This window comes from Pollachius pollachius, assembly GCF_949987615.1.
Source record: "Pollachius pollachius genome assembly, chromosome: 6".
Taxonomy (NCBI): Eukaryota; Metazoa; Chordata; class Actinopteri; order Gadiformes; family Gadidae; genus Pollachius; species Pollachius pollachius.
Genome location: NC_136939.1, coordinates 4,689,474 through 4,700,078, shown reverse-complemented (window position 1 = coordinate 4,700,078; position 10,605 = coordinate 4,689,474). Strand labels below are relative to the sequence as shown.

Here is a 10,605-nt window from a genome sequence, read left to right as displayed (position 1 = left end):
GTATTGTTTCTGTGGTTTTGAGGGAAGCGAACAAGCGGTCCCAAGAAATGTTCCCGTTTTTAAATCTATGATCGATTTCAAAATGTCAAAGTTTCTTGCTTGCTCATGAATATAAATGTTGAGATGGTTTATAAGGTTAGGGGTTTATTATTGTCTGACCCATCTGATGGCGCAACCTCGCTATGCAGAGTCTATCTTTGACTTTATACCATAAGCAGGCCTGAAGGATCAGAAACAAAAGGCTATCAATACAATAAGAACGATTCCCTATTTAAGCAGCCTGCTCTGGTTTGTGTTTGAGTTGCTTAACAAAGCCTAAAGCATACCATAGTAAACCATTGGGCATGTACTGCCCAATGGTTTACTGTAGTACCACATTAACCATGATAACAACAGCAAAAATGAAAATTTGACCCTCTTTTGTTTTTCTTCCCCATCTTTATACTGAATGTCATAAGCAGCAATAGTCAAACGTTGTTATTTTTCTTTGGTGCTTTTTTTACTGGTATGGTTATCACATCCCATTGTTATTTTAATATTCCTAATTTGTATTTGTTTCAATTGGTCTCTGAAACAAAGTGGACATGGGAGCAGTGTTGGATAGGAACCAACTCAAGGCTAATGAGAATGTAGTGCGGATGACTGAAGCCTTGTGGCACGGGGGCTTGTTTCGGGATGAGGCAGCTTTACACAACAAAGAGGGTGCAGGAGTCAAAGAAACTGGACTTAAGTGAAAGATTGCGCTACCTCATCTGGCTCTTGCATCGTCAGACGTCGTCCTCCGGTCCAAAAGCTTAATGCTGGAAGCTATGGTTGTCCGCGTTCACAGTGTCGAGTGAAAAGGTCTATTGTCTGAGCGCCTGCAGGAGGCGAGAGGGGTGGTTCAGATAGCCTGCTGGATGAATCTCGGGGTGAAACACAAGAACCTGAGACATTAACTTGATTTTGCATGCAACCCAATTCGGCCAACTATGTCATTTTCCCGTTGAATACTCTTCTAGCTTCTAAGAACACCTACGCTTGGTCGAAAGGATGATGGGATTAAAAGATTGAAGATACTTGTAATTTCATTAATATATTACATTTCTTACATTTGATATGTTTATATAATCTGATGCTTTCACTGTTTTTGATCCATTATTATTATCTCAATGCTAAAATATCTCTATGAATATTCAAGCATTTCACCGCTTTACATTTTGTACTGACAACAAGGGTAATATAAATGAATAAAGATATAGCACTAAATGTCTTGTAAATGCTCGCTCCATGCTCGGAGCAACGTTTTAGTTCACACAGTTTCACATATGCTCACAATAATTATTCATGAGATGTTTTCCAGCGAAGGGGCTATCTTAACATGACTTGACCCAGCCTAGAAAACAATTCCCAGACAAACTCCTCGCCAAGCTACAAACCACAACCTTCGCAAACCGCAACTAAGAAGTCCTGAAGCTTAAATGGAATTAAACACTGCATTGTTTAGAGTTTATCATCGGTATGCCTGCATAAACTCAAACATGAATTAATGATATTGTATATTTCTCTGAGTAGGATCGTTAGTGAGACAAAGCGGGGGGGCGTAAGCATGTGGCACAGAGTTTGCGAGATTGATCATTTCCGCCCTTTTCCAATCACCACCTTGTTCAAGTAGCCAGCTGTAGATAAGCATCGGAACAAGTCCACACATCAGCCAATTCTTAAATTATTATTCTTAAACAACGAGATGCATTACTTGTTAATATGACATGTAAATATGCTCATTCTGTTTCTTACTTTTGACTCTTGGTTTATTTCTTTAGGCGCTGGGGCCCATTGTCTGTGATGACTCTTGCGTGTGTGCGTGTTGCTCCAGCTGAGACACACCGCAACACTTTCATGCAGCCGTGTCGCTGCTGGTGGCTGTGGCCCATGCTTTCCCTCTTAGAGAAACCAAATGATTACATCTGTAGGTCCATCTGGGGGGGATCCATGAGGAAAATGATGTCGTCATTTAGAGAGACAAGCCAAAGAAGACAAAGAAGATGTGTGTGTGTGTGTGTGTGTGTGTGTGTGTGTGGTATCTGGCGGCCTGTCCTAGGAACAGGACAAGGATGGATCTAATGGAGAAGATGTGTATAGATCTTCCACAAAGTGTGTGGGATTCGATTTTCCCTTTCCTGTGCTGCGACATGGTCTTTAATGTCGTCTCAGCGTTTCTATTTTGGGTGTTTCAGTTTCGTCAATCAGCGTACTCTGTCCGGTCATCACACAACTGCGACTTTGAACTAGGATCTTCAGATCCAGAAATACAAAATACGGTTTTAAAGAGCCAGTGAAGCCACTGTCCCAGCTGATATTCAAACACGTATTAGATTCAAAGCATTTGTTTTCTATCTTTTGTTTCTAAATTGTTTTTTTATTCCAGTAAAAGTTATAAAATGGCAGAGCTTACTAGGATGGGAATCCTATAACACACAATAAGCTAATTAAAACTCCAAAAATGGTTTGGATTCATGTTAAAGAAATCAGAAATTCAAGTAAATCAATCAATTTGAAATCCTTTATGCCAAATGCCAAATGTTTAAATACCGACGGTCATGAGCTGGCTGACATGTTCCCATATTGGTGTGATGGGCCAACAGACCCTGTCGTCTTAATGTGGGAGTGATCTGAAACTAATTCAATGAGCTCTCATAATATGTGAGTGTAATTAGTAAATTGCAAAAGCATAGACTCTGACATCCAACCTTGACTGTTCTCTAACGCAGAACACGCACTATGACATCATCCGGTGTGTCACTTCAGGGTTTTTCTGGTTTTCTTTCCTTTTCAGCGGAGCAGGAGCAGAGGTGAGTAAAGAAAAAAGAGAAGAAAAATGTGCATTTACCAAAGGGCTGCAGTCAAGGACACAAAGCCAAGAACACGTCTGTCCTGGGGGGGGGGCAGATGAGGAGAATACTGCAGAGTTCACCTCGACTCTGCATAGAAACCAATGCACAGCCACCATTGAATGTTGTACGTCCTGGCACTTTCACATTGCACTTATTTAAGGTACTTAATTGTGTAGCATCTACAGTAGCTGCTATCGTTGCTTTACACGGGGAATGGGTTAGCCTAGCGATTGTAATACTTGCACTTGGTTCTATGAACATCTTTACTGTACCGACAGCGATATATTGTTTCACTTCTTATGACAAATGTACTTATTGTAGCAAATGCACTTATCGTTAGTCGCTTTGGATAAAAGCGTCTGCTAAATGCCCTAAATGTAAATGTGAATGAGACTGAAGTCTCCAGCACCTGTTTGAACTGCATAGCCAAAGGGAGACTTATTCTCCCAGAGGTTGGGAGATTTCCATCGTGTCAGGACACGTCCACGTTTTGTGTTCAGCGCTACAAACAACCAGGCTGCCTAAACTCAATGTGTTTCCCTCATATGGTTCAAAGCATATTCTTGCATATGAGATACGATGTTGGGTGCTTTATTTATCCCAGATGGGATGTTTGAACGCTGACAGATGACAAAGCAGATGGAACATGGCCCTGGCGGAATTTGCCGTATTCGCAGCATTTGACGCTGTTGGGAAAAATAGTCTGCCTGGTTACTTGAACAGATAAACTGAGACGGAGAGGAGATAAAATTGTCGGCACGAGGGCCTCGGATTTATTTAGTAAGGTGAAAAAGGTTATACTGAGCTATAGAGCGTAAGAGATCGATCGAGCGAAAATGTCTAAGTCCCTAACAGCGCTGAGGTCGTCCGGAGCTTCGCCTCTGTAGAGGTTCTGCTTCAAATGAGCGTAATGTCCTTCAGGGTGTATCAGTCTTATGTGTTCTCTTCTAGCGAATTGTGTGTTGCGAGTTGTGTGTGTCAAGGCTGGTGTGGGGGTTTCTCCAGAGCACCTGCCTGGCCTTGAGCACCCCGGGCTGTGGCCGAGTGTTATCAGCAGATAGATTCGAATGAGTGTGTGCATTGTGTGAGCATCTGACAGCCCCTATCGTCGGGACATGTCTTCACCATGGGCCTTAACGTGTGCCTATATCTGTACTGTATATGTGGTGTGTTTGTTAGGTTATTTTGGCCATCAACGCCGTTGATAATTTGTAACAAAATGATGACATATTAAAGCTGAATTTATTTGTCTACTCCACAACAAGAAGCTTGGGTTGGCTCTTGTTGTACCAAGTCCTGTTTTGGTGGTTGTTAAAGGACAAAGATCCAGCTGCCCAGTCTTCAGTTAGCTTGGTGACTACTAAGGACCCGGGAGCAGCCAGTCTTATTGGTTTATTACGTCTTCGGGCCTTTCTGGGTTCTGTTCTGTTCAGAAGTGTTGTTTTGATTTGATTTGATGTATCTTTACTTCAATTTGTTTTCCTCTTATTCTTGTGTTTGGTTGCATGCTCCTGATAGTCTTACTACCTAGGTCTTGTATCCTTTTACCGTTGTTTTCTCCATGGCCTGTCCCAGCTCTCCCGCCCTCCATTAAGCCCACTTTGATATTCTCTTTGACATTATTGTGCCCTTCCTGTTAGGACTTGAGACACCGTGTAAGCTACAATAGTATTACCGCCATTAGCCTCTGGTCCTGGCTGCTATGGACCCATACCTGTTTGGATCGCTCTCTCCTACATCTGAGGGACGCCTTGTCAGGCCGCTCTCACGTTAATAATAAACTGTTTCATGAATATTCCAGGTGAAATGCAAGCTTTACCAGCACTAGTTCCCATTCAGCTCAGATGAAAATAGTTAAGAAAGCAAACGCTATGATCTTGATAAAAATCGAGCTTAAGTATAATCATGCTTCTTTTGCCCGAAGAGTTCTGTATTTTTTGTAAATGAAAACATGCTTGGAAAGACTTTCTTGTTTATGAGGGAAATAAAAAACTAACCCATGATTTTTGGCATAATGGCAAAAAATTGCATAAACTACTGGCTAACTATTTACCAGAGCAAGTTCTTCTGTCTAACCTGGAAAAACACAAGTTCAGGTTCAGTTTGAATCTTTGTTTATTTGATATCAACATCATTTGTATTATTCATTTTTGTAATTAATTTTCTGACCAGGAAGGAGTAAGGGTGGGAACACCAATTCTACTTGCTTTGTATAGTTTTCAGGAAAAGCCCAGAAAGTATTCTACTTGTATGCTCTGTGCACTTGGGTCAATGTTTTTTGACCTTGGATGTTCTCCCTCTGCAGCACAAGAACCTGAACATGATAAAAGTAGAGAGAAGAAAGAAGGTTCCTGCAGCCGACAGAGCCACCAGTACATCTACAGAGTAGTAGGAGTACCAGGGCATCTTATAAGCCTGTGTACGCAGGTGGGCTGCACCTTTGTGGCGCATCACGTACTCCACCCAGAAGATGGCCTGGTCCATGGGAGGAATCGGCTGGTCTCTGTGCAGACCGGACAGTCTCTGCATGTTGTGACTGTAACTGTCTTGGTGGAGAACTTCCTTGAGGCCCTGCTCAAAGCTGTGAAAGTTAACATCAGCCAGCCTTATAATCTTTCCCGCTCCCCTCTCCTGCAGACGAAGCAGGTTGTCGAACTGGTCAAAGAACAGGGGTATGCCCAGCACTGGGACCCCATGGTATATGGCCTCCTGGAGGCCATTGGTTCCTCCGTGAGCCACAAACACCTTGGTCTGAGGGTGTCCCAGGAGGTCCTTCTGGGGCATCCAATCAACGATCAGTGTGTTGTTGCCCAAAGAAGATGGTATTTTTCCAGTGTGCCTCCAAATGACCTGCAAAATAAGAGACTTGATTGTAAATGTATAGCTCAACTGTCATTCAGCTGACACTGGTTACACACACTGTGTACTGGGATCACTTTTACGCATTGAAAAGCATTGACTGCATTTTTAACTAGCTAAAGGTTAACCAGACCAAGTAAAACACGTATTAGTATCAGGGCAAAACATTGTAGCATTTTGGGTGTATGGTCTGTTTGAGGGGGACTCATGTCTGTCTGAGCAGCCATGCCTGTGAAGGCAGGGACCATACAATACAATCAATGTCTGATCTCCATTACCTTTTGAGGCATCTGTGCAAAGACCCTGGCAATATCCTCTGCAATGTCATCTGGTAACGCACTCACAAAAGTACCCAGGGTCATGATGATCACTCCATGCTCCCCGGCACTCTCAACAAACACTTCCAGGTCAGCTGGGAGGGGCTGGGCAGGCTTGCACTGGAAGCCCCCTATATAAACCACATTCGGCATGGTGGGTCGAGGAAAGTCAAACACAAAGTCCGACCGGAACAGCCAAATATCCGCTTCCTGGAGGAGTGAGATGGTGTCACACCCTCCCTCAATGTACTTGTCACAAATGGCTTTATAATGAGGCCCAATCATGAACACCTCCTGGAAAACAATGAGGCCGTGGAAAAACGCGTTCTTGATGCGTTCCGTGAAGCTCATGTTGTCTGTTAGCCCCGAGCCCAGGACAGGGATGTAGGACAGCGGCGAAGGGGCGATGATGAAATGGCCGTCTCCGCTGGTGATCCAGCGGATGTTGAGCACCATAGGAAGCTTGAGATACTTGGCGAGGACAACGCCCAAGGCGATAGCAGGGTCAGTCAGAACCATGTCATACCGGGCCTCTGATAGGCTCTGGAGAAGCCTTGGATCTTCAAAGATTTGAGCAAGCATATCACAGTACATGGAATGAACCTCAGAGATCATTAAGAGGAACTGCCCAGTGAGTTTGAGGAGCGTAAGTGACGACGATCCTTCTCTCTGTACCTGAGAGACATTTAGAAAGTATATCAGTATTTGAATATGTACTTAATGGACCAAAATATCAAGTCAGTACTTATGTTATGTATATATTTAAATGTATACATTACTAAGTCTTCATAAAGGCTATGTGTATAAACTATAGTATGAATTTGACAATAACCTACCTTTACAATCCTCTCTAAATATCCATCAATGAGATCTTCAAATTGCTTGGATTGAGGGATATTGATGGAGTCATACAAAGGGGACACTTCTTCAATGTACCAGCTTGTTGACGGTCGGACCACAGCGATGCCATGTCCTCTGGCGTGGAGTTCCTCAATCATGAGCTTCATATTGATCCAGTGACTACCATCCAAAGAAAATACCAGAATCTTACCTCCATTACAAGGTGGGGTTATAAGAAGAGGAATTAGAAAAACACTGAAGAATATGGATATTCCACGTGCAGAATTGGACTCCATGGTACCTAGGAAGAGAGCCGGAGAGACATGGTTAATCCACAAGAGCTCTTTTGTTTGATTAATTCCATTCCTCATGATTCAGCATTCAAGCATAATAAGCCAGCTTGGAACAATTGTGACATTCCAGTTAAAAACAGACATACTAACAGGCACAATGTAACCACCATGCATGACTTGATGCAGAGCAACATACCCATCGCACAATGCTCCTGCAAACACTGGGCACAGGGTTGGATTGTGTCGTTTCACATTCCTCGCACATTAAAACTCTAACTCCAAGATGTTTCTCACAGGCACCGACCAATAAGTGAAAAAAAAAAATTAAGCAACACTTCATAATGTATAACATGAATATTGTGTAACAAATAATGTGTACTTGTTATTTATTAAATTAAAAAAATATTTCTACGGTGAAAACTGTATTTTAACTATTGCATAATGCAAATGGCATGTTGTAAACTCATGCTTTTACACTTGTTTCCGTCATTTCACTTCTGACAATTTTATTTCTTTATAGGACCAGTATTATATTCAACCTATCCTTAATTTGTTTTGGAAAACTCTTAAAGTGTCTGTAGGTAAGATTTGAGAGTTGCAGAGAGCGAGAGCAAAATCAAAAGAATCCCCCTCCCTCTCTCTTCCCCCCCCCCTACGTTTCGCTGCCATTGAGAAATGTGGCATTCATGCACCTGGGATGGATCTCTGGTACCACTGTGTGTGTGCATGGGATTGACAGTCAAGATTGACAGTCAGAGATCAGAAATAGACATTGCTGTTTTAGTTTAAACAATTAGTATACAATGGAATTGTGTACATATAGCCTAAACAGTTCATTTGATTTTACCAAAAGTTTTTTATTTCATCAATAAGATATCATTAAAAATATATATATTCCAACAAGTCATGGCTGCAGACGGCAGTATATAAATGTGAAATATTTTTTAGAAAAATAATTGTAAAAATTAGATGCAAGAAAGGTGTATCAAAATCAAGTATAATGTAATGAAATTTACATGTATATGTTTTTAAGAGACAAAACAGTCAGATACGTTTCATATCCAATAGAGACATTAGAACATTTTAGATTTGATTTATTTTTTATCATAATTTCTTAACATTTCCGTTACGTTTGTGTCTGTAATTGTCAATGTTTTTTGACCTTGGATGTTCTCCCTCTGCAGCACAAGAACCTGAACATGATAAAAGTAGAGAGAAGAAAGAAGGTTCCTGCAGCCGACAGAGCCACCAGTACATCTACAGAGTAGTAGGAGTACCAGGGCATCTTATATGCCTGTGTACGCAGGTGGGCTGCACCTTTGTGGCGCATCACGTACTCCACCCAGAAGATGGCGTGGTCCATGGGAGGAATCGGCTGGTCTCTGTGCAGACCGGACAGTCTCTGCATGTTGTGACTGTAACTGTCTTGGTGGAGAACTTCCTTGAGGCCCTGCTCAAAGCTGTGAAAGTTAACATCAGCCAGCCTTATAATCTTTCCCGCTCCCCTCTCCTGCAGACGAAGCAGGTTGTCGAACTGGTCAAAGAACAGGGGTATGCCCAGCACTGGGACCCCATGGTATATGGCCTCCTGGAGGCCATTGGTTCCTCCGTGAGCCACAAACACCTTGGTCTGAGGGTGTCCCAGGAGGTCCTTCTGGGGCATCCAATCAACGATCAGTGTGTTGTTGCCCAAAGAAGATGGTATTTTTCCAGCGTGCCTCCAAATGACCTGCAAAATAAGAGACTTGATTGTAAATGTATAGCTCAACTGTCATTCAGCTGACACTGGTTACACACACTGTGTACTGGGATCACTTTTACTCATTGAAAAGCATTGACTGCATTTTTAACTAGCTAAAGGTTAAGCAGACCACTTTTGTTTGAAGTAAAACACGAGTTAGTATCAGGGCAAAACATTGTAGTATTTTGGTGGTATGGTCTGTTTGGGGGAACTCATGCCCGTCTAAGCAGCCATGGGGACCATACAATACAATCAATGTCTGATCTCCATTACCTTTTGAGGCATCTTTGCAAACACCCTGGCAATATCCTCAGCGATGTCATCTGGTAACGCACTCACAAAAGTACCCAGGGTCATGATGATCACTCCATGCTCCCCGGCACTCTCAACAAACGCTTCCAGGTCAGCTGGGAGGGGCTGGGCAGGCTTGCACTGGAAGCCCCCTATATAAACCACATTCGGCATGGTGGGTCGAGGAAAGTCAAACACAAAGTCCGACCGGAACAGCCAAATATCCGCTTCCTGGAGGAGTGAGATGGTGTCACACCCTCCCTCAATGTACTTGTCACAAATGGCTTTATAATGAGGCCAAATCATGAACACCTCCTGGAAAACAATGAGGCCGTGGAAAAACACGTTCTTGATGCGTTCCGTGAAGCTCATGTTGTCTGTTAGCCCCGAGCCCGGGACAGGGATGTAGGACAGCGGCGACGGGGCGATGATGAAATGGCCGTCTCCGCTGGTGATCCAGCGGACGTTGAGCACCATAGGAAGCTTGAGATACTTGGCGAGGACGACACCCGAGGCGATAACAGGGTCAATCAGAACCATGTCATACCGGGCCTCTGATAGGCTCTGGAGAAGCCTTGGATCTTCAAAGATTTGAGCAAGCATATCACAGTATATGGAATGAATCTCAGAGATCATTGAGAGGAACTGCCCAGTGAGTTTGAGGAACGTAAGTGACGACGATCCTTCTCTCTGTACCTGAAGTACAATTAGAAAGTATGTCAGTATTTTAATATGTACTTAATGGACCAAAACATCAAGTCAGTACTTATTTTATGTATATTATTAAATATATACATTATTACGTCTTCATAAAGGCTAGATGTATGAAATATAGCATTAATTTGACAATATCCTACCTTTATATACCTCTCTAAAAACCCTTGAATGAAATCTTCAAATTCCTTGGATTGAGGGATATTGATGGAGTCATACAAAGGGGACACTTCTTCAATGTACCAGCTTTTTGACGGTCGGACCACAGTGATGCTATGTCCTCTGCCTTGGAGTTCCTCAATCATGAGCTTCATATTGATCCAGTGACTACCATCCAAAGAAAATACCAGAATCTTACCTCCATTACAAGGTGGGGTTATAAGAAGAGGAATTAGAAAAACACTGAAGAATATGGATATTCCACGTGCAGAATTGGACTCCATGGTACCTAGGAAGAGAGCCAGAGAGACATGGTTAATCTACAAGTGCTCTTTTGTTTGATTAATTCAATACCCTTATGATTCAACATTCAAGCATGATAAGGCAGCTTGGAACAATTGTGACACTCCGGTAAAAAAGCAGACATACTAACATGCACAATGTAACCACCATACATGACTGATGCAGAGCAACATACCCATCACACGATGCTCCTGCAAACACTGGGCACAGGAGTG

At 42.7% G+C, this 10,605-nt stretch overlaps 1 protein-coding gene across 1 annotated transcript; it reads right to left on the bottom strand.

The window, feature by feature from the left end:
• Positions 1–5,141: 5,141 nt before the first annotated feature.
• Positions 5,142–10,371, bottom strand: ugt5d1 (UDP glucuronosyltransferase 5 family, polypeptide D1; the record flags this gene model as incomplete). The annotated part of the gene is made up of 7 exons (XM_079738998.1): positions 5,142–5,723; positions 6,011–6,724; positions 6,886–7,190; positions 7,379–7,412; positions 8,345–8,911; positions 9,197–9,910; positions 10,072–10,371. The coding sequence occupies 7 exons, from the start codon at positions 10,369–10,371 to the stop codon at positions 5,142–5,144; spliced, it is 3,216 nt and encodes a 1,071-aa protein (XP_079595124.1).
• Between the last annotated feature and the right edge of the window lie 234 nt (positions 10,372–10,605).